The sequence below is a fragment of the Homarus americanus genome, unplaced genomic scaffold (assembly GCF_018991925.1).
Source record: "Homarus americanus isolate GMGI-L3 unplaced genomic scaffold, GMGI_Hamer_2.0 scaffold51859, whole genome shotgun sequence".
Taxonomy (NCBI): domain Eukaryota; kingdom Metazoa; phylum Arthropoda; class Malacostraca; order Decapoda; family Nephropidae; genus Homarus; species Homarus americanus.
In genome coordinates this window covers 15,403,693-15,428,189 of record NW_024711292.1, presented here as the reverse complement: position 1 = coordinate 15,428,189, position 24,497 = coordinate 15,403,693, and the positions used below count along the sequence as shown (strand labels likewise).

The 24,497-nt window shown below is 42.0% G+C and overlaps 1 protein-coding gene across 1 annotated transcript; it reads left to right on the top strand.

The window, feature by feature from the left end:
• Nucleotides 1-6,409: 6,409 nt before the first annotated feature.
• LOC121857926 lies at nucleotides 6,410-21,990 on the top strand. Its single transcript, XM_042354176.1, has 7 exons — nucleotides 6,410-6,463; nucleotides 10,801-10,894; nucleotides 12,560-12,653; nucleotides 12,971-13,320; nucleotides 20,001-20,170; nucleotides 20,554-20,689; nucleotides 21,036-21,990. Exons 2-7 carry the CDS (start codon nucleotides 10,801-10,803, stop codon nucleotides 21,062-21,064), a joined length of 873 nt encoding a protein of 290 aa, XP_042210110.1. The 5' UTR covers nucleotides 6,410-6,463; the 3' UTR covers nucleotides 21,065-21,990.
• The last annotated feature ends 2,507 nt before the right edge of the window (nucleotides 21,991-24,497 follow it).

Genomic DNA, 24,497 nt, shown 5'->3' with positions numbered 1-24,497 from the left:
TGGCAGACTTTCAAATGGATCTGTGAAAACTTTTTGGGTACTTACAGTACAAGTCTCCTGGATATAGAGATAGAGTCCAGGATCTGCTGGATGGATATAAAGAAATGGGGTGTCGCTTGTCCTTGAAAATATTTTTTTTTACATTCCCATCTAGATATCTTTCCCAAATATTGGTGCGGTGAGTGACGAGCAGAGGGAACGTGTCCACTAAGACATTCAGGCACTAGAAAACGCTACTAAGGTTTCTCGAACAAAAGTATGATGGCGGACTACTGCTGGATGTAGTACGGCGACAATCCGGACAAAGTTTACAAGAGAAAATAGTACTCTCAACGTTTTTAGGTTCTTGTAGTACATTCCTTTTTTTATAAATCTATTCCATGGGCATTTAACCAAGCGTATGATGGGTATTGCAGTATAAAATTATGAGTGGATGATATACATTGCAGTATTAAATTATTGAATGATTATCCTAATATGTGATTTACCAAGCCCTAAATCTAGTTAAAAAAAAAATAATAAAAATAAAATCGTCATATCTCGAAAATTAGATATGCTGGAAAATAAATAAGCGCATATTTGGTATCAGCGTTCTAAATGGATTAAAAAAAAGTGTGTTAAGTCATTGATGAGAAAAAAGTTTTATTTTGTTGGCGAGTGATTATCTGTGACGGTAGATATGCGAAAGAAATTATAACACATATAAGTCAAGCAAAAATGTATTTGATAATCTAAAAGTCTTAATAAAAAGGGACATTAACTTCAATTTGAGAAAAAAATGCTGCTGGAATACTATGTAGGGGTATCGAGATATTAATGTTGTCTAGCACTCAGGATGGAAAGAAACTCTAATGTGGTTTTCTTGTATAATATATAAGTTATATGATAGACAGTCTGGTGCTGGAGGTGTTGCTTGTTCAGGAAGTTGGGCAGAATGAGAGTTGGTTGGTGAGGAAGCTCAGAGAAGGACAGCTGGTGGGTCGCCATGCTCGCTGGCGGGAGCGAGGACCGCCAGGCAGGCGAGGAGAAGCGAAGGGAGCCAGGCAGCGGCGGAGGAGGAGGTGTTGCTTGTTCAAGAAGAATGGTCAGAATGAATCTCAATGGAGAGACAGAGCTTATATACCCAGCAGCCGCTATGAGTCATGTTGGGAAAACCCGAGAAGTCGCCGGTTCCTAGTTTCGTTGCTAGGATACGGTAACATCTGGTTGGTTGCTAGGGAAGGCGGTAGCAGGTGGTGGCGTGGCTACGCAGTTGTAGGCAGTTGTAGGGGAGACGTCCACTACAATACTCCCCCTTCCCTCCAGGCGGTGTAGGAGACTTGTTGTCTGTAGAGTTGCTTAGCACATGTGAGGCAGACCGGGCGGTGCATGCCTCATGTGAGACAACGGCGATGGCGTGATGAGCCGATCGCTGAAATACAACTGTCTAGATACACACTATCTGTGGGAGAAGGGAGAAAAAGGGTGTGTGGAGGCGATGAATGTTGTGCTTCCCTCACGACAGGTACAGGGTCGTCAGATGCGCCTGCTGGGGTGTGTGGGCCTGGGTCAGGAGCAGGGGCTGCGTCAGCAGAAGCGGATTAGGGCTCGTGACAGCAGCTGGGTCCACGACAGCAGCAGGGTGCAGGACATTAACAGGGAGTACCTGAGGGAGAAAAGAGGGGGTGTGGAGGCGATGGATGTTGTGTGCTTCCCTCACGGCAGGTACTGAGTTGTCAGATGCGCCTGCTGGGGTGTGTGGGCCTGGGTCAGCGTCTGAGGCAGGACGGGTGTGCTGGGGTCGTAGGATGTGGTGCTTGGGGCAGGAAGAGGAGCCGGTGTCTGCTTGAAGACTGGGAGCGTGATCAGTGTCTCCTCCATCCTGTGTGAGTGCTTATCTCCGGGAGTCACCATTTGTAGGGGTATCGAGATATTAATGTTGTCTAGCACTCAGGATGGAAAGAAACTCTAATGTGGTTTTCTTGTATAATATATAAGTTATATGATAGACAGTCTGGTGCTGGAGGTGTTGCTTGTTCAGGAAGTTGGGCAGAATGAGAGTTGGTTGGTGAGGAAGCTCAGAGAAGGACAGCTGGTGGGTCGCCATGCTCGCTGGCGGGAGCGAGGACCGCCAGGCAGGCGAGGAGAAGCGAAGGGAGCCAGGCAGCGGCGGAGGAGGAGGTGTTGCTTGTTCAAGAAGAATGGTCAGAATGAATCTCAATGGAGAGACAGAGTTTATATACCCAGCAGCCGCTATGAGTCATGTTGGGAAAACCCGAGAAGTCGCCGGTTCCTAGTTTCGTTGCTAAGATACGGTAACATCTGGTTGGTTGCCTGGGAAGGCGGTAGCAGGTGGTGGCGTGGCTACGCAGTTGTAGGCAGTTGTAGGGGAGACGTCCACTACAACTATATATGGTCAGGACTGTTCTATGGACCAGAAGCCTGGACACTTTCAGCAGACATCAGAAACAGGTTATAGGCCTTTGAAATGTGGTGTTATAAGCGAATGATAAAATTAAGTTAGAGTGACAGGAAAACAACGTAAAACTACTAAGATTAGCAAAAACTTCAAGAGAAGGGCTTAAAATTTTACAGGAAAAAAAGATACCTTGGTCATATAATGAACGAGTTGACCGTTCTGGGGAAACTTATTCAACACACTGTTAGAGCTATGCAATACACAATGTTTTAAATTAAAGCTGAAACCATCGTGATAAGTTAAAATATTTGTGGCACTGAGGAAACGTCAATCATATTGACGATGACGTCAGTAGCTAGAAGCAGACGACGCATATATACGCATCAGCCCTGTTCATTTTTAGGTGTAAATGTGCATTTCTATCGATGTGAGTCAAAGGTATTTCGTTAGAGACAAATCAGCAGTGAACAGTAACAAACACAAGTTGTAAACCCCTAATGTTTACACAATCATCTGATCTGCTCAGACGTTGAGCATAAACATGCAGAATTATCTATTTTAGAGATCTAAATGAGCTCTCCGTTGCTATTAAAGCATAATATTCGTGAAGATATGGGCCAGTATAGAAGTGATGACAGGGTCTGCACTTTGGTTTGAGAATGCTCACTGCGGGGTAAACATTACAACATATTTCTGCTTTTAACTTGGTGGTGCACTCATTAACCAATATTAACTATCATTAGTTATTATTTCCTAGAGTATACAAGCAAGAACTAATCGTTAAAAGTATGGTCAAAGTGTACATAGGTTGGTAACTGGCTGAGGAAGGACACAGCGCTTGTATTCTAGATACTTTAATACTTGTACTTGAGACCGCTATTGTTAGATACAGTTGCTTTTATGTGTTAGATTTAGAAGCATTAAAAACACAAATTAGTGAATACTGTACAAGCAGAATATGCAGCTTTCTATTTTTCTCATGGATGCACATTTTCTTATATTTGAAATATTTGCTAATATTTAGATAATGACTGTCGACTCAATTTTTTGTATTGTTTCTATACTCCCTGTGTCATACTGATTATTCAATAATTATTAATTTTCTGTTTAAGAGAAACAGTCATTACAAGTTCATGAACCTAAAATTTGCTCTAGGAAATGTGGGAAAATTTTCATTTTTACGTTTGTTATCATGAGGGACAATTTTTTAAATTAAGAATATTGTATCCAAATACCAGGTACTTTAAAGGATTAAACAAAAATAAGCCTTAGCAATTATGCAAACAGTGGAACATTAGATTTTTTCACCTCTTGATAACGAACATGGCAGGGTATTGAATGAAACATCAGAAAGTTAATAAGAAGCAACGTAATGACATACGATATCATAATCTAACCTCACCTAACCTAATGATACCTTACCTACAAAGGGTAGCAATTAATGGTGAAGTATTTGGCCTCAGCCTGTCCCTAGGGCACCTCAGCATGTTTAGTGGCTATCCCTAGCCTATCTCTGATTGTCCTAAGCAAATCCTCTAGCCATGGCTGTCCCAAGTCCTTTCTTGATTTCAAAAACTAAGAAAGTCAGTGATGAAAACTTTAATTTCCTCTGTCAAAAGTTCTCGTCTTGTTATGCCTCTGCTTGGCACCCAACAATCAAATACACACGATGACACCAGATAACTAAATAATTTATATATACTGTACATTAAAGACATGATAGTATATATTAATTTGATACTCACATTAAAATGGCCTTGACAACAGTAGAAGCAATGCTCTGGTATGGCTTTGAAACTCACGGGGAGCAGCAAGCCACCACATCTTCCTTTTCTTCATTTCCCTCGGTACTGTGATGAATATTTTGTCCTGGTGTGACTCTGTCCGTACTCCTAGACACTGGAACAAAGCACCTACCATGCCTTTTTCGTCCCTCGAACATTACTTTTGGTCGAACTCAAAGGTGGATGTCAAAGCACGCAAATCAGCGGGCTGACTCCCGCCCTCGGCGTCACTACAAGCTTGAGGACATAACAGCCAATCACTGGGCGTTTTGCTGTTCACGTGATTTTTAAGCAACTTTAACCCTGAATTTGTTAATACTTTCTGGCCTATTTTATTAGAAACTATGGTTACTTTAGTGAAACTTAGCATTTTTTTTTGCTTATTGAAGTGTCTTTAAAAAAAATGGTGACCGTCAACTCGTCCATTAGGGATGAGGGGATAATACCAGAAATATTAATGAGCATAGTTGAGGGTAGTAGGGCCAGGGGAAAACATAGGGTGGGATGGATGAATAAAACTAAAAACTGTGTCCTCAGAGAGATGCATAATCTTGGAGGATTGGTAAATACATCCTGAGAACGTTTAGAGGTGAGGGCTGTGGTTACCAACCATCAGATATGAGAACGGTATTCTGATTGAGGGAAGAATACTTAGTGACACTCAGTTCAATGTATTCACAATTGCACTATTAAAGTCAATTCTAGCAGAGAGCTTCAGCACTATTACTATTAGCTATGCATAAGACATTCTTATTGCAACTATATCTTGCGCTAGTCAGGCCGCACCTCGATTATGTGGTTCAGTTCTGGTGCCCTTATTATAGAATGGATATCAATTCACTGGAGTTGGTGCAGCGAAGAATGACGAAAATGATTCCGGGACTTAAAAACCTTCCATATCAAGATAGGTTAAAGAAACTATCATCTCCATTGAGAAAACTTAGATGCTCAACAAACAAGCTGGTAACAGCAATCTCGGACCATCAAAGCTTAAGATAGGTAGCGACACCATTGACTTTGTCTCTTCTTTTAAATGTTTCGGTGTCTACCCCCTGTACTTCACCTGCCATACAACCAGGCATGGGGCAATTAATTAACTTAATTTAGCTAATTAACTTTTAAAATACTGATTAACTTAATTTAAAGGAAATGTTATCAAATTAATCAATTAACTCCGATTAATTATCGATTAAATACATAAAAATACTAACAAGTCTGTAATATAAAACACACCGGGCCTTGGCCCAGTGAGTATCACTTTAGATGGTTTAGGTATTCAAACTATTCGTCGACTATTTTTCGGGTAATGGAGATAGTTCCTAGGTGGTGGAGATAAATCCTAGGTGATGGAGATGGTTCCTAGATGTTGGAGATAGTTCCAAGGTGATGGAGATAGTTTTTAGGTAATGGAGATGGTTCCTAGGTAAAGAAGAGAGTTCCTAGGTGATGGTGATGCTTCCTATGTGGTGGAGACGCTTCCTAGGTGGTGGAGATAGATCCTAGGTGATGGAGATGGTTCCTAGGTGTTGGAGATAGTTCCTAGTGTGGTGGAGATGGTCCATGGTGGCGGAGATGGTTCCTAGGTAATGGGGATAGTTCCTAGGTGGTGGAGATGGTTCCTAGGTAATGGAGATAGTTCCTAGGTGGTGGAGATGGTTCCTAGGTAAGGAAGATAGTTCCTAGGTGATAGAGATGCTTCCTAGGTGATGGAGATGGTTCGTATGTGGTGGAGATGGTTCCTACAGTAGGTAATGGAGATAGTCCTTAGGTGGTGGAAATGGTTCCTAGAGGATGGAAATGGTTCCTAGGTGATGGAGATAGTTCCTAGGTAAGAAAGAGAGTTCCTAGGTAAAGAAGAGAGTTCCTATGTGATGGTGATGCTTCCTAGGTAATGGAGATGGTTTCTAGGTTATGGAAATGGTTCCTAGGTGATATAGATGATTCCTATGTGGTGTAAATGGTTCTAAGGTAATGGAGGTGGTTCCTAGGAGATGGAGATGGTTCCTAGGTGATGGGGATGCCTCCAAAGTAGCGGAGATGGTTCCTAGGTGTTGGGGTTGGTGTCTAGGTTGAAATTGTTTCTAAGTGATGGAGATGGTGTGTATGTGCTGAGGATGCTACTTAAGACAGGGAAGTGGCTCCAGCAGATGGTAGGGGAGGGGTATAGGGAGCACGAGAGGGGCTGGAGGTAGCGGGAGGCGGGGTGGGGTGTCGGCTATATCAACCACAGTGAGATGCGGCGACCAGCACTTGACTTGTGGACGAGCGTCGCACTTGAAGGGTAAGTTGCTCCTCGCTCCCTGCCTCTCTCACTGTGTCGCTGAAGTTTTCTTGTGGTGTGACTGCCACACTCTGTCTATTTTGCCAACCGTCATGGTGTGACTTCACCACACTATCTATATCGCCAACCCTCATGGTGTGACTTTAACACAGTGTCTTTATCGCCAACCCTCATGATGTGACCTTAACTTTTTTTTTTTTTATTGGGCACCCCCCTACATCCTTGTGTAAGGTGAAGCACAGAAGCGTTTACAGCGCCCAACAGGGAAGCATGCTAAGTTCATGCTTGCGTTTATGTCTCATGAGTTTAGGGCGTAGAAGCCTGAAGAGTCAAAGGCGTAGAAGCCTGAAGAGGCATTGGTTTATGTCATCAAGTTATTGGAAGCTCCAACAACTTTCCCTGAATACGAATTCGCAACTTTCGATTTACAACAGGTACCTACATTACTGCGAAGTGAACAAAGACCAATGAGGGCTAGGAAGTATGTCCAAACAACTTTTCCACCGGCCCGGGAAGCGAACCCTTGACATCTCGCTTGCGAGTTATGAGCGGTACCGTTCTACCACCGGCGCCCCTGATGTGACCATAACACACAGTGACCTTAACACGCTGTGTCTTTAGCGCCAACCCTCACGGTGTGACCTTTAAACACAGCACTGTGTAGTGTGTCCTGTATTAAATGTTTTGTATTTTCAATTAGTGAAATTATCTTCTCAATGTCTATTTGTATCGCCACAGTGTCTGTGTCAGTAAGTCCTTTACCACACAACCCTACAACAACTGATGTTGTTGAGGCTTAAACTATATTAAGACAATCGTGTCGTGCAGCGTGAGCCGACACTACTGAGGCACTTCGGATGTGTCCGTGTGTACCATGTTGTTACCTGCACACCATTGTCTGACCTTTTGGCACAATAATGAAAACATTACTGTGAACATGGCAGTCTCTATTTATCTATCTAAGAATCCATTAACTATGCAATTAATGTACAATATCTCCAGCTGATTTCATAAGACTTCATGTATCTACTAACTTCGGGTTGTTCTTCCTAAACATATACAATGTGTTTATGTCCAGCTCAGAGGTATGAGACATTACGTGTGTTAGTCAGCCGTCCGTCCCTCCGTAACTCATACATTATAACACTGTAGAAACTGCCCAACAACAATAGATGGATTTGTGCCGAAGGTCAAACACACAGTGGACTGCAAGAATAGTGTCAGTGTGCAATATGTATTTTTTGATCTTCACCTAAGTTTGCCACCTCATCAAGCTTACGAAGATTATGGGAATCACAGCGTCACGTCCATGAAGTGACATCAAGGAAAGAGCCGAACAGAAGGAAGAAATAACAACAGAACAGTCATAATATAAGGATAAATTAACCTCACTTGACGTCGAACAGGTAAAAACACAGTGAACCTACAGTAGGTTGCTCTCACAGTGCACCAAGTGAAAACCCTCAGAAAATCACAAAACTTGCAACCAAAACTTTTTTGTAAACTACTAACAGGACAAAAAAAAAGAGAAATGAAGCGAAGATCAGCTCTGATGAGAGAATGGATATTGGGCAAATAATGTTGAAACTACTGAAGCAACAATAATTTCCCTGGACATAATATCAAGAAGAAAACACTTGAGTACTCCGGAGGCATTCTACATGACAAGGTGGAAGAAGGGATACGCAACAGAGAATTTAAATGGACATACCACGACCACCAAAGCTTGATTTAGCCACAACAGAAAATGTACTATCAGTGGAGACGGTTCTGCGCAAACAGAAAGACTGCAGTTTATATGCCAGATGTCCTCAGTTACAAATTTGCGAGTATAAGTGAAATCATGTGAGCCCCAACCTCAACTGCCCATTAACCTTTGTACCATTATTCAATGTATCCCCCACAGCCTCCTCCTCCCTCTCCCCTCTCTCCCCAGCTCCTATTTCACCATTCAGACATGATGTTCTTACCTAACCCCAGCCACAGACAGCGCGGAAAGATAAATCTATTTCAGCAGAGATGATATAGGAGAAAGGAAAATAAATGGTAACATGAGGAATGTTTCTGTACAGTTACCATGGAGTGAGGGACAGGAAGTACTGTACAGCAAACGTTGTCTTAACACCTTGGAGGTGTCGAAGACTTAGGAATGCTGTTGATTCGTAATCTAAGATGTGTGTTAATTCTTACTTGTACAAGCTGATGTGAACTAGTTATGTATATGGCTCCGGAATAATGTGTATTTATTATTGTACCGTATTTGCACCGAGGCTTGTACCTTGATCTGTATTTAGGCCGATATCTTTTCAAGTATATTTCCATATTATTTTACTTAAACCTGACTCTGTACCTATACCCGTACAGTCTCGTTCAAGATTCTTCGAACACTGCTGGAGACAACTGGCAACTCAAGGCCGTTTGTTTACTATATTACGTAGTAAAAATATGAATAAATGTAAAAGTGATCGGTGATTGGTTAATTAGTTCCCCGTTGCTTAATTTAATGGTTAGGCTTTGTTGTTTCGTATTATATTATACTACGTACTATAGTAAACGAGATTGTACATGTAGTTATACTTACAGCTGCACCTGAATTTATGCCTCTACCTGTATATTTTACTACATTTTCTCTTTAAATTTGACAAAATAGATTAAATAAGATTAGAATTTCATTTACAATAGAGGTCTGTGCGGGGCAACCGCGGGTACCTGCAGTGTGGGGCAGGCGTGGGCTGACAGGGGGCGGGACAGGTGTGAGTTCACGTTACTCATGCGGGTGCGGGATGGGTACGATACGATACGAAGTCATTAGTTAAGAGGTGAAAGAAGATTATTAGGAATTGAAGAAAAAGTGGTGAAACTGAAATACAGTAGGAGTAGAAAGAATCTGGGCTCAACCAGATCGCTTCATCTTTCTTATTGGTGTTTTGTCTTTGTTCTGCTCCCTTGGGTCGTCAGACCTTTGTATTAATATTGGTTTATTTATATAATGCTGCTTATTATTATTATTTGTTATTGTTGGAGTTAGTGAGCCCGCCCAGGTCCTTGTGTAACTGGGAGGGTAGTCACATTTTTATTTTTTTTTTTTTTTGAGGTGTTAGTTAAGTGTTAGTTGTGTTAGTCTAAAGGTACACTGTATGGAGAGGCCTGCCAGGTTCTTAGTGGAGCTGGTTGGTCACTCTCATCTTTATTCCTCTAGTAATGTTTTATGTAGAAATGTGTATATTGAGGCAGGAGGTGGTTCAATTACTTCTTCCTGGCTGATATAGCTGGGAGGGTAATCACATTATTATTATTAAATATATATATATATATATTTTTTTTTGGAGTTAGTGAGCCCGCCCAGGTCCTTGTGTAGCTGGGAGGGTAGTCACATTTTTTTTTTTTTTTTTACTAAGATGTTAGTTCAATGTTAAATGTTAAATGTTAAATGTTAAATATTAGTTATGTTAGTCTAAAGGTACACTGTATGGAGAGGCCTATCAGGTTCTTGTGGAGCTGGTAGGTCACTCTCATCTTTTATTCTCTCTATTAATGTTTTATATGTATATTGGGGCAGGAGATGGTTCAATTACTTTCTTCCTGGGTACAGGTCAGTGTGTGGATTTTTGTAGGTCAAGATCATTTAGTTCTTAATTTTGGACACTAGACTTTTAACAGGTGATCTATCTTAGAGGGAAAGGGAGTACTTGTAATGCCCCTCCCAATTAGTAACCTCACTTCGCGTTCTCTGTTTCCTCTCTCTACCCCTTTCATCTTCCATTACCCGCTTTCCCACATACCTTTCTCCACTACCACTACCACTACCCCTCCCTCCTCAACAGAGATGACAACTCCGCAAATTTGTCGCACAATTGGGTGACTTATTTTATTGATGTTTAAACTTTGTGAAATAACCAAAATATATTATTTCATTACTGACGTTGTGAAATGTGGTAATCAGTGCATGTTGAGAGAGGGTAGGAATTACATTATATCTCACAATGTCTAACTGTACCTCTACAGTATTTTAGATGTTTGGCACTATCTTGTATTGCCTGTAATTTAATAGTTTACTGAAATGTATACCACTTAGTAATCTACTAGAATTTCACCTGGTGATTTGAATGTGAATCGATTTGCTTGGTGCGGGGGATGGTGTGGGCTTATACCCAAAACTTCAGCAGGGGTGGGGCGGGAGTGTGCAAGGTACTGAGGGTGCGGTGCTGGCGTGGGTCAAATATTTAAAGCTTCTGCCGGTGAAGGGCGGGTGCAGACATGATACGACGGGTGCGGAGTGGGTGCGGGTCAAGTTTTGTCACACGCGCAGGATTCTAATTTATAAGTGTTGTTTCCAGATGATGCAGTGGGAAATGAGGAGCTTGGCCAAGTTCTTGATGGTGGTGGTTACCATGACAACCGTTGTTAAGGCCTCTGTGCCTGGTCTTAATGGTGAGTACCATACTACAGATATTAGCCTTGTGACACATTTCAAAACAAACTATGATGTTGAAATCATTTATAATACTTGTGTTAGATCCTGCAGCTCCTGAACGTTTGTGAATGTTTTTAATATAACAAATTTACATAACGGCCTCCTCAGCTTGTGGTGTCTAAGTCAAGGAAAAGAGCCCGGTGACCTATGTAGGATCCTCCCACTGTTCTTGATACTCTTGTTCATGATTATTTTGACTCCCTATACTGTTCTTTTTTCGATGGCTTTAACTGGTAGACTATGCCAACTTCTGAGTGAAGAAGTACTTTATTATATTTGTTCTACAAAACGACTTGGCTAGCTTGAAACTCTTAACTATTGTGTTCGTAAGGCTTGGTGTCTTGGAGAAGTGATTTGTGTTTACGTTTTTCAACCTGTTGAGGATTTTCAATATTTCGTATTTGACGAGTTGTCAGTTTCAAGCCCCTCAGCCTCAATGGGTAACTAAGATTTCCTATGTCATGAATAATTTTTGTCACTCTGCATCGCATTTTTTCTAGTGATATTATGACCTTCTGTAAATGTGGTTTACATGCCTGCAAACAGTAGTCCAGGTGGAGACGTGAGTAGAACTGAAGGAAAGTGTCTCATCTTTACATTTAATGTAATAATTCAAGATTCCCGGAATTTGGTTGTTTCTCTATTGCGTTGCCCAGGGCATTTCCCATATTTTCAAGTGCTAGAAGAGTATTATTTATAGATAATTGTGTTTTGGGTTATTGTGCCCCGCATTCAGAATCTTAAACTTCACCATATTGAAGCGCATTTATTAGTTGTGCGACCACTAGAAAAGTCCATGTAAATTCTTTTGCTTGGATGCAATGTCATTCTGACTCGCCACATCCCTGTAGAGTGTAGATCCTTGTTTCGTTCACAGACTTCATTATGTGGCTTAATATAATTACAATAATATCGTTAACGTAGATCAAAAGAGGGTGGGTCCCAGGATGTACCTTTACGATGTATAGTCCACTCAGAGCCGCTTTGTAGGTTTAGTATACTTTGTTTATGACCACCCTGTGACACTTGTCTCTGAGTTAGTGTTTTATCCATGCTAATATTTACCTTCGACACCATGCTTCTGCATATATGACCACAAGCTGTATATAGTATAATGGAACTTCATCGAAAGCCCTACAGTAATCCATATACAATACATCTACTGGTAAACCTTGGCCCACGTAGTCTGTTACTTTATCTAAGCATGTAAACAAATTCTTTAAACATGATCTCTCTATGACACCAATTTGTGATGCGTTGATGGAGTTGTGTTTAATCAGATGGTTGATGGTGCCGTCCTCTAGAGATTACAATCTTATGTTGTAATGTTAGGTTGACTGACCTAGAGTTTTCTGTTACACTCCTACAATTTTTTTCGAATACAAGGGTGACGTTGACTCACTTCCAGTCTTAATTCACTTGATCCAGAGATTTTCTGAACAGTAGTGTAGTGGTAAGCAAAGCTCATTCGAAATGTATTTCATCAAATTAGTTACCACCTTCATGTTCATAAAGAAATGAGAAATCACTATAAGCTTCTTATACTGCTATTTTTAGTATAAAGAAAATGTATGTTTACCAAGTATTTCGCAGCCTCACCTACCCTGCCATCCCGTCAACAGACCGCCGCTACCCTGACTACATCGTGAAACCCCAAGTGGAGTGTATGAAGGAAGGAGTGTTCCCTCACCCCAGGAACTGTAGCTGGTATTTCAGGTGAGTCTCTCTCTGTCTGTCTGTCTGTCTGTCTGTCTGTCTTCTAATATATGTTAATCTATCTCCGTCTCTCTGCATTGTCTTAAATATCTGTCTCTTGTACTACACATCTCTCTCTTAGCCCTGGTGAATATCTCTCTCTGTCACACTGCTCTCTACATCTCCCTTTATATCTCTCATACCGAGCCTTTCATTCCGCCCAACAACTTCATCAGCCCTACCCCCCTGCCTATTTAACAATCTTCTCTGTTAAGCCAATAATAGAAATCTTACCAACCTCTAATATCTCTCCCCCTCTCCTCCCTTGCCCGTCACAGTTGCGTCGACCGTATGAAGGTTGGTTTCTACAACACATTCTACTTCGAGTGTGAACCTGGTACTGTCTTCAACGACGGGCTGGACCAGTGTGTGTTCCCCTACCTCACCTCGCCTCCCTGTGGCACTAACGGGACAGGATCCAGTACGACAGTTAAACCACCTGTTCTATGCCAGAAATTTCACTCCAGCAGCTGTCAAGTGTATGAGTTGTGCCGACCATTGAGGACCACCAAGACCCTGTGTACTGGCTGCTTCACATACTTTGGTTACACCAGGGCTAAGGATCTTTGTAAGATGAAGGGGAAACTCGTTGATAAGAATACGCAGCTATGCGTCCAGCAACCCACGAGTATGTCTTAAGTTTATTTTAGCGTGAAGATTATTAATGTTAGATTATATTACACTACTACTACTACTACTACTACCATGTTCGCCACCCTTTTATTACCTAAAAATCAAATATCCTAATACAAAAGTAGCTACCCTAGTTCTGTTGAATTAGTTGAGCCGCAGATCTATGCGGCATTCAGTGACTGTTGCCTCATAGTCAATATCTGCGACCGTTGTCGTCTTTGGGGCCGAAGATCTCGTTCCTCTGAAGCAGAGCAATGCTGTAACGTAACTTTTGGGCTGTTGCTTCTGTTCAGATAACACTCGCAATTCTTGCATAGAAACATCTTGCACTCGGTCCCATCCCACCAGAGGTTGTGAACACCAGAGGAGTGAAGCTGCCTTGATCAACAGTGACAATTCTCTCCCCATATTCCCTGATCTTGTCATTCTCCTTCCTCCTGTATGCAGCATTGAGAGCTAGGTTACGGTGATATGTGAGCGAAAAACCTAATGTCAAAGAAGGCACGCTGTTCCCGCGTCCAGAATTTTCGAACACTGACGTTCACACGGGCTTCGTTGGATGAGTTTGAAGTCCTGTGACGGAAGTTCTCACCTTTCAATGACAGGAGGAGCGGTTCCACCATGACAGTGGCAGATTTCCTTCAGTTAATTTTTTGTGATATCCCTTACTTCGTCATGCCTCATGCATACGAAGTCCCCTTTCTTGCACACCATGGCGTGCTCGATGTTATAGGATTTTGCAGTTTATCACTTTGGGTATGCTGCAGTTCTTTCATAATGGACCGTCGAATCTTGTTTAATTCGTTGGTATCCACCTGACTTGCTGCATTCTGAGCTATTATGTGCTCATTGAGGGATGCCGTGAGCTTGACAGATTTCTGAGGTTCTGTAGCGGCAAGCTCCACTGGATTAGTCAATCCCATTCCTCCCAGTCTCGGTGGTAGTGCAATGAGTGACCTTTTTGTTGGGGTTAAAAAAGGGTTTTTCATTAGTGGTTGGATAAAAGCGACCTTAATGGCTTCTTGTAGAGGGTGGAGGAGGGGTCCAATATCAGGGATAGTGTGCATCAGGTAATTCCAGCGATGCTAGACTCCATGGGTGAATGCCGCAAACGCCGCAAGTGGCTCTGTTTTAGCAATATCAGACAGAGCTTGGTTTCCTTCACCCACTCATTAACCTTTCCCGTTACGTACTCGGTCTTTAAGTCCTTCGTGCCAATTACCACACCTAGATGTCTTTGGCCGTGCTTAGTTATTTTGACCTCACTTCCGCCCAACATCTCCTTTGCCTTTTATAGTTTTCTGGCTTCACAATGAGGAAGGACTTGCTGGCATTTGGGTGGTACCCTATTTGTGGACCTCTTGATGTTACCAGGTCTCACCACTTTTTGATGTCCTCCACTTTTCCTGCTACTGTTAAGTCATCAGTGTAAGCCACTTGTTTGACCTCAGTTGTTTCATATTTTATTGTATGTTGGAGCACAGACAGGCCTAGTGCATACATTGCCATGGCGACAGGGTCCACCTGCGTTGTTCCCTCAGTTGACTGTATGGTGGTTTCTCCTCTTAAAGTATTGAAGCTTGTTATAAAGATGTCTGATGGGTTCCTATTGGTGTTTTCAACATACATTGCAAAGCTTGGACACTTAATCTTGAAGTTGTGCAGTGCGGCCTTGCGGTTGAGTATGTTGAATGCGTTGGAAGCGTCGGCCAGAAGTACTGCCTCACAATTACGCTGCTCAAATACCTTTCTCATGCAGTAAATGCCAGCTTTTCCTCTATTACTACTACTACTTTATTTTTATTAATTTTTTTAACGTAGCCTCCAGCTACTACTACTACTACTACCTTTTTTTTTTATTGACGTGGCCTCCAGCCTCCCCCAAAAGCCACACCTTCGCTGCCATTTTATTACCTTAATATTAAATATCCTAATACATAAGCAGCTATCCTATCTGTGTTGAATTAGTTGAGCCGCAGATCAATATCTGCAGCTGTTGTCGGCATTGGGGACGAAGCTCTCGTTCCCCTGAGGCAGAGCAAAGCCGACCGAAGAAAAGAGAAGGACAGTCGACATCTCATCCAGGCTGCAACGTAACTTCTGGGCTGCTGCTTCTGTTCGGAGATCACCTCCGCAAGTCTAACGTAGAAACATCTTGCACTTGGTCCCATCCCACCAGAGATTGTGAACACTAGAGGAATGAAGCTGCTTTGATCAACATTTTGAATTCTCTCCTCATATGCCCTTATCTTGTCGTTCTTGTTCCTCCTGTGTGCTGCATCGAGAGCTAGGTTACGGTGACATGCGGCCATGGGATAAAAAATCCTGATGTCGAAGAAAGCTCGCTGTCCCCGCATCCAGAATCCTCGAGCACTGACGTCAACACGGGCTTTGTTAGATGTGTTTGAAATCCTATGTTGGAAGATCTCACCGCCCAAAGGAAGGAGGGTCGGTTCTACCATGACATCCCGGCAGATTTCCTTCAACATATTTGCTGTGAGGTCCCTTACCTCGGCATGCCTCATGCATATGAAGCCCCCTTTCTTGCACACCATAGCGTGATCGACGTCATAGGAAGAGCCACACACGCATTGAGAGGGCAACCTTCTACTGGCCAACAGTACCTTAGAGCAATGGCATCTGTAAATTCTTGTTTATTGAGACTGAAACCATTTGCCCTTAACGGTAACGTAGATAACCAGTTCGAGGCGTCCACCTCCTGCGATATAGCTACATTTTTTCTTCAAATTCTCTGGTATTTGCAGCAATAGTTGCTGCAACTTGTCACTTTGGCCGTTCTGTCGTTTTGTCGTAATGGACCTTCGGATCTTGTTTACTTCACTGGTATCCACCTCCACTGTTGAGTTCTGAGCTACTATGTGGTCCATGAGGGCTGCCGTGAGCTTAACTGAGTTTTGATGCTCCGTGGCAGCAATCTCCTTTGGATTGGTTAGTCCCATTCCTCCCAGTCTCGGTGGTAGTGCAAGAAGTAATCTTTCTGCTGGGGTTAGGTGAGGGTGTTTTACTAATTTGGGAATGAAATTGACGCTGATAGCTTCTTCCAGGAGGTGCAGGCAGGGTCCAATATCAGGGAAAATGCGCATCAGGTAGTTCCAGCGATGCTTTACTCCATGGGTGAATGCCGCAAAAGCCGCATGTGGCTCTGTGATAGCAATCTCAGACAGAGCTTGGATTTCCCTGACCCACTCATTCTCCTTTCCCGTTACGTACTCGATCTCGAAGTCCGTAGTGCCAAATACTGCGCCTAGATGTCTTGGCCATCCTTTGTTATTTAGACCTCACTTCCGCCAAACACCTCCATTGCCCGTTCATAATGTTCTGGCTTCACAATGAGGAAGGACTTGCTGGGGTTTGGGTGGTACCCTGTTTGTGGACCTCGCGATGCTACCAAGTCCCACCACTTTCTTATGTCCTCCACTCTTCCTGCACCGGTAAGGTCATCAGCGTATGCCACTTGTTTGACCTTAGTTATTTCAAATTTAATTTCTTGTTGGAGCACTGATAGGCCTATTGCGTACATTGTCATTGCAACAGGGTCCCCCTGTGTTGTTCCCTCGGTTGACTGTAAGATGGTATCACCTTTTAGAGCCTTGTTGTTTACTATATAGAGGTCTGATGGATTCCTATATGATTTTTCAACATACATTGCAAAGCTTGGACACTTGATGTTGATGTTGTGCAGTGCGGCCTTGCGGTTAAGTATGTTGAATGCGTTTGAGGCATCCACCAGGAGAACGGCCTCACAATCACGCTGTTCAAATATCAATCTCATGGCGTTAATGGCGGCTTCCCCGCCAGCCTGGTGGCCAGCACACACTTGCAGGTTCCCTGCTGCTGCCCTGACATCATCCTTTACCACCTCCATTATGCATTTTCAGATGATCCGCCTCAGCACTTCCCCCACTCCTATAGGCCTACACCCTTGATTCTTAGCCAGGGGAATGAGGCGGCAGGCCGTCAGAGCATGGAGGTGATGGCAGACAGTGGATGCCAACTTTCTTGCAAGGACGTCAATGGCAGTGCAGAGATCACTTGCTACGGGGCCAAACTTGTTTGTGCTGAGGATGGCTCTCCAACCGTTTGCATGCAGACCTGAAGGGCCAGCACCTCCCTGAGTGTTCAGTGCCTTTTTCCACACCATCTCACCTGTTATTTTCCCGAATAGGACAGCATTTGGTGGGATATAGTCACCGTGGACCCTGATACCTACTTCATTACTTGCAGGGGGATGTTTATCTTTCAGTAGTTTTAATGTCTCTCTGTTTAATCTCAGAACCCCACCGGAGGGTTCCTCTGTGAGAGATCTTACCGCCAGAGACACTTTTTCCACACGCATTTTGTTTCCAAATTTTCTTGCCACGTCATCGGTGTTTTGCTTTCCATCACCCGTAATTTTTAGTCTCTCCTGCAGTGTTCTTGCTTCACATAGGAGATCATCAAGAGCCCCAATCTGCCACATTGCCAGTCTTCTCTTCATTGCTGCTGGATTTTCTTTGTGCTTAGTCTTTGTGTGTGTCCTCTGACAAAAGAGATGTGGTATTATTGCCAGTATTTGAAGAGCTAAAGGGGCGAGTAAGCGGTCCTGAGTGTAATCAGTCATGAGGCGAATCATCTCACTAATAATAATATTATTATTATTATTATTAATATTAATAATTGTAATAATAATAGTAATAATAATAACAATAATAATAACAATAATAATAATAATAATAATAATAATAATAATAATAATAATAATAATAATAATAATAATAATAATAATAATAATAATAATAATAATAATAATAATAATAATAATAATAATAATAATAATAATAATAATAATAATAATAATAATAAATATTTAGGCAATACTTAACGACGCTGGCGTACGTCAATCACCAACTTTCCACAAATATTGTTCAGTTTTTGAGGATAACAGAATTTATTTCTTACAGAAAATCGCATAAAAAATAAAGGCGAGTTACAATCTCTGTATTTCTGCGTTTCCGTAGTGTTTCACTATAATTAAGGGATTACAATCCACCACGTTCACCAGAGGCCAATTTTGGTGCTTGTTGTGGTGTTTATAAACAAACCCTTCCCAGGGACTGTTTCATACACACGAAACTTCCAACGACTGTTACATAGCATTATTTGTACTAGAAAAACCTAACCTAGAGATGATGCAGTTTGTAAACGTTAGGATAGTTAAGCAACTGCATCTGTGCATGGAACGCTTGGTGGAAAAGTTCATATGTTTGAAAGTGTTGTATTTGTATGTAGACTACTGTTCAGGACAAGAAAAAAGTCGTAGTGGCAACAACACGAATTTTATAATTCCTCGTCATTGTCTGCGATTTTCTCGAAGAAAGACTAAAGTAAGTTCTCCTTAATACAATATTTGCCGAAAGTTGGGTCTTTCTGTGCGGCAGTGTCGGAAACAATTATAAGAACAACAATAACAACAACAATAATAATAATAATAATAATAATAATAATAATAATAATAATTATAATAATAATAATATAATAATATAATAATAATGATAATAATAATAATAATGATAATAATAATAATAATAAAAATAATAATAATAATAATAATAATAATATAATAATATAATAATAATGATAGTAATAATAATAATAATAATAATAATAATAATAATAATAATAATAATAATAATAATAATAATAATAATATTAATAATAACAATAATATTAATAATAATAATTATAATACTACTACTACTACTACTACTACTACTTTTTTTTTACCGTGGCCTCCAGCCTCCCCCAATAGCCACACCTTCGCCACCATTTATTTACCTTAATATTAAATATCCTAATTCATAAGAAGCTATCCTACCTGTGTTAAATTAGTTGAGCCGCAGATCTATGCGGCATTCAGTGACTGTAGTCTCATAGTCAATATCTGCAGCCGTTGTCGGAGTAGGGGCAGAAGCTCTCGTTCCGCTGCTGCTTCTGTTCGGAGATCAACTCCGCGAGTCTGGCGTAGAAACATCTTGCACTTGGGCCCATCCCACCAGAGGTTGTGAACACTAGAGGAGTGAAGCTGCCTTGATCAACGTTTTGAATTCTCTCCCCATATGCCCTTCTCTTGTCGTTCTCGTTCCTCCTATATGCAACATCGAGAGCTAGGTTACGGTGACATGCGGCCATGGGATCAAAAATCCTGATGTCGAAGAAAGCTCGCTGTCCCCGCGTCCAGAATCCTCGAGCACTGACGTCCACGCGGGCTTCGTTAGATGTGTTTGAAGTCCTGTGTTGGAAGATCTCGCCATCCAATGGAAGGAGGGTCGGTTCTACCATGACGTCCCGGCAGATTTCCTTCAACTACTACTTTCCTACTACTACTACTACTACTACTACTACTACTACTACTACTACTACTACTACTAATAATAATAATAATAATAAATAATAATAATGATAAAAATAATAATAATAAATAATAATAATAGTAATCCAAAGCGATTCAACATTTGGTAAATCAATATCACATACAACTTCCTTATCCTTTTATTCAAATTATTAACTGAAAAGTAAAAAAAATACAAAACATAAAAATAAAATAAACAACAGGGGGTAAAGTTGAGAGAGAGAAAGATAGAGACAGTCTTAATTTTAATTTTTTTTCTTATCTAGGGTCGGACCTGTGCCGTGTTACCCCCACCAACACATTTCCCCCACCGACCGTGAGTCCTCCCCAACGTAATCTTGGGTGCACAGAACAGAACAAACGGCCCTACGAGACCTGGATAGGCATGGACCACTGTCAAGACTATCACTTTTGTACTCCCTCAAACACGTATCTGGTGAGAGGCATTTTAATATACAGTGAATCTAATCCTTAAGTTTCTTCATCACTCCCTCTGTTTTACTGACTACTCTTCATTCCACTTAATCAATCGCTTTATGATAGTGAATCACCTTTTACATTATTACTCTATTATGTTGAATCAACTACTTATTCTGTTTAAGAACTCCTTCTGTGATAGTGAATCAACTCTTGCATTATATTCAGTCACTCTTATTTTGTACTAAATCAACTCTTAGTTTGGTCTACTCTTATGCTGCACTCAATCACTGCCTGCATTAATTATAATGAATCAACTCTTAAATTTCACTATTTCCTCCTTAACTCGACTCAATCGCACACTTTACTGAACTAAGGCAATTCTTCATCTGTCCCTCCCAGTATCAAAAGAAGCTGTGTCGCGAGTACTTCCAGTGCTTTAAGATGGCCAACGGCTTCTGGGACTACACGAAAGAGAAATGTGACCTCGGTGAACTGTACAGCTACAAGACAAATGGATGTGTCAAGGAACCTAGAGGTCAGTGTTTTATTTGATACAAAAGTCTCCTTGAAGAAATACATAAACAAAAATAATATTAATACTGCATTTATATCTTCTGTCACTTCTTGATTTGAGGGATTAATTACACTTACCTTCAACTGTTGACCCTCCATCTTCGATTAGTTTTGGGGTCAAACTCGCGTTTCTGAGGATAGTAATCCAGGGCGTTGCCAATGACCTATAAGTAAAGAAAAAACAATGGCCTGTACACTGTATACTAATCCTGACATCAAGGAACACCTCAGTATGTTACTTGAGTTTTGTTAGTATAAAATGAGAAGGAAAAAATAATGTCAAACTAATTATTTTTCTTTACTTTCAGCGAATGAGCTGTGTAACACGTCACCCTAGAGACATGTTCTTTGATCCCTGCCTCTTGACACCCACTACTGACACTCGCAAGTTGACACCAGTCAATTACCATCTACCACTTGACACCTGTCAATTGAAACTTAATTTTATGCCAGCTACTTGGCGGCACTTCATTCTATGCCAGTTACTAGACACTTCATTCTGTACCAGCTACTTTCACTTCATTCTATGTCAGTTACTTGGCAATTCATTCCATGCCTGATACTTGGCACTTCATTCTCTGCCAGCTAATTGGAACTTCATTCTATGCCAATTTTGACACTCAATCTATGCCAACTACTTGACACTTCTTTCTATGCCTGCTACATGGCACTTCATTCTATGCCTGCTTCTTGGCACTTTATTCTATGCTAGCTACTTGGCACTTTATTTTATGCCAACTATTTGACACTTCATTCAATGTCAACTACTTGACACTTCATTCTATGCCAGCTACATGGAGCTTCATTCTATACCAGCTACTTGGCATTTCATTCTCCGCCAGCCGCTTGACACCTGAAGGAGACGCTGGGATACAATCATCGCACTAAGGAAGAAGACTCCCTGAGAAGAGTATTATAATATTTTCGGATACACAACCTCTCCTCCACTAAGTCTGGAATACAATGGTCGATCTTCACGAAATGAAAATATCTGGGAAAATGTTTATTTTATTTATTATTCATTTTTTTTGCTTTATTTAGTTATTGAAACTCAGACTTTCCTGAAATGATTGATGGATGAATTTCGTGCATGAGGTTGTCTGTTTGAAGTACTATACTGCGCATCTTGACGTAGCTAATGATGTATTCATGATCGCTCTACTGATACCAGGGTTTACAGTGCCAGGTGATATTATCTACACACACACACACACACACTACTACTACTACTTTTCTGTCACTCGGAATCGAGTATGACGATCATCCAGCTATGGTAAAATGATATGGGTTATTAGGGATGTCACCTAGGTTAGTGAGTTTTCAGGCAGCTAACGAGCCCGATACGGGACCGGCAGCATTGTCCACATTCGTTGCATATGTGGAGGGCTCCATCTACTGTGGGAGGGGCGGTGGCAGCGTCTTTCCGCCGTTGGCGCTTATCTGCCTCGGTTGCACTCGGGCTAACTCGAAAGTACAGTATTAACACCTTCCCGTGTGGTGCTCCTCCAAGCGTTACGATGTGGAGTAATCGACTCCCAGGTGAGGGGGGTCGATTTGGCACCTTTTCAGGTTTGTCTTAAGACTATCCTTATACCTTTTCAATTGCCCGCCAGCGTTACGTATACTATTCGTTAGGTGACTGTAAAGTAGCTGCTTTGGCTGTCTACTGTCGTCCATGCTGGTAACATGGCCATTCCAACATAGTTGTTCATTGATAATGATAGCCTCGATGCTCCCACATTATGTGTCAGCAAGAATGCTGGCATTTGTTCTCTTGTCATCCCAGCTAATTCGGGGGATGGAACGTAGACTACGTTTGTGAAAGTTTTCAAGTGCCTTGAAGTGCATCCTGTATGTGATCCATGTCCCACTGCCATATAGTAGGGTGGGCAGGACCACTGCTCGATATACGTGCAACTTTGTGGATAATTTAAGCTCCCTACAGTTGAAGACATGATTTCGGAGTCCTCCCAAAGCGTGTGATGTACATCTGATCAGATGTTGAATTTCTTCATCGATGTCTGCGGTGGTGGACAGGTGGGAGCCGAGATACCGAAAGTGGTCAACATTAGCGAGGGTAGTACCGTTAAGCTGGATGGATGCTTGAGGTGTGGCTGAACCAGGGGCAGCCTGGAAAAGAATCTGAATCTTGAGTACATTCACCCCAAGACCGAAGTGTGCATACGCGTCTGCATAGGTGTTCAGGTTTTCCTGTAGGTCGTGTTCAGAGTGAGCAACAAGGGTGAGGCCGTCTGCATACTGAAGTTCAGTAACGGACGCTGCCGACACCTTTGTTCTTGCCTGGAATCGTCTTCTGTTGAATAAACCCCCTTTACCCGGTACTCGATGTTCACCCCGCTGGCTAAATTGGCACTGGCACGATGGAGAAGAGAGTTGGTGCCAGTGCACACCCTTGTTTAACCCCTGTTTGGATGGGAAAGAACTCTGGGTGCTGTTGTGCAGGACACTGCCGTTCATGCCATCGTGAAGTTGCCTCACAATGGCGATGAATTTTAGTGGGCAGCCAGAACGGCTGAAGGTCCACCAGAGGGCTTCCCTGTTGACCGAGTCGAAGGCCTTGGTTATTTTCATGAAAGCCATGTACAGGTCACGACGCTGTTCTCTGCACTTTTCCTGTATCTGTCGGGCAGCAAAGATCTGTCAGTGGTGCCACGTGATGGTCTAAAACCACAATGAGATTCTGGGAGGAAGTTTTCCGCCTCAGGAAGAAGTCTTTTTAGGAGGACTCGGGCTATAATCTTGCCAGCTACGAAGAGCAGCGAGATCCCGAGGTAGTTGCCACAATCTGTCCGGTCCTCCTTGTTCTTATAAATATTGACAATGGAGGCATCTTTAAGAGCTTGGGGGATTTCCTTCTTTTCCTATATATTCTCCAGGAGAGAGTGGAGACGGTTGGTAAGTAGAGGTCCTCCTGCTTTATACACCTGGGTTGGGATTCCATGAGGACCTGAGGCTTTGTTATTTTTCATCTGTTTGATGGCAGTAGCTACCTCATCCAGGGATGGAGGATTGCTGAGGTGGGTCAGCTCTGGGTGCTGTGGGACCTGTTGGGTAATCAGGACATCCGCATTGGTGTTTTGGTTGAGCAATGAATGGTAGTGCTCTTTCCAGCGCTGAAGGAGGCCTTCGTCGTCTTTAATTATGTAGTTACCGTCAGATAAGCGAAGGGTGGCTGTGCCACGAGTGGCTGGCCCATAAAATGTTTTAGTGGAAATGAAAAATTTGCCCAACTTGTGTTGATCTGCAAGTTTTTGTGTTTCACATGCTTTAATTTTAAGCCAGTCGTTCTTTAGATTGAGAAGTTCCCGCTGGATTGTCGCTTTCTTCTTGTTGAAGGTATCAGCTTTGGTCCGAGACTGAGAGTTGTTCTGCCACTGACTAAAATTAACACGTTTATCATCGATGTGTACTTTGATTGCCGCGTCATTTTCATCAAACCAGTACTGGTGTATTCTTTTGAACTGGCCGAGGGTCTCTCTGCAGATATCTGTCATAACATTATTAAGAGAATCCCATTCGGCACTGATATTCACGTTGTTTGCTGTTGGGTTGTTTATAAGCCCATGTTCGAGCTGCTCTCTGAAAGCATGTGTTACCGCTGGATCCTCCAGACGTTTAGTATTAAAACCTATTCTGGAGGCTTGTTGCCTTCGCCGTTTTGGGGCAACGTAAAGTGAGAGCTTGGATCCGACAAGTCGATGATCAGTGTCACAGTGATCTGAACCACGCATGGTACGGGTGATGAGGAC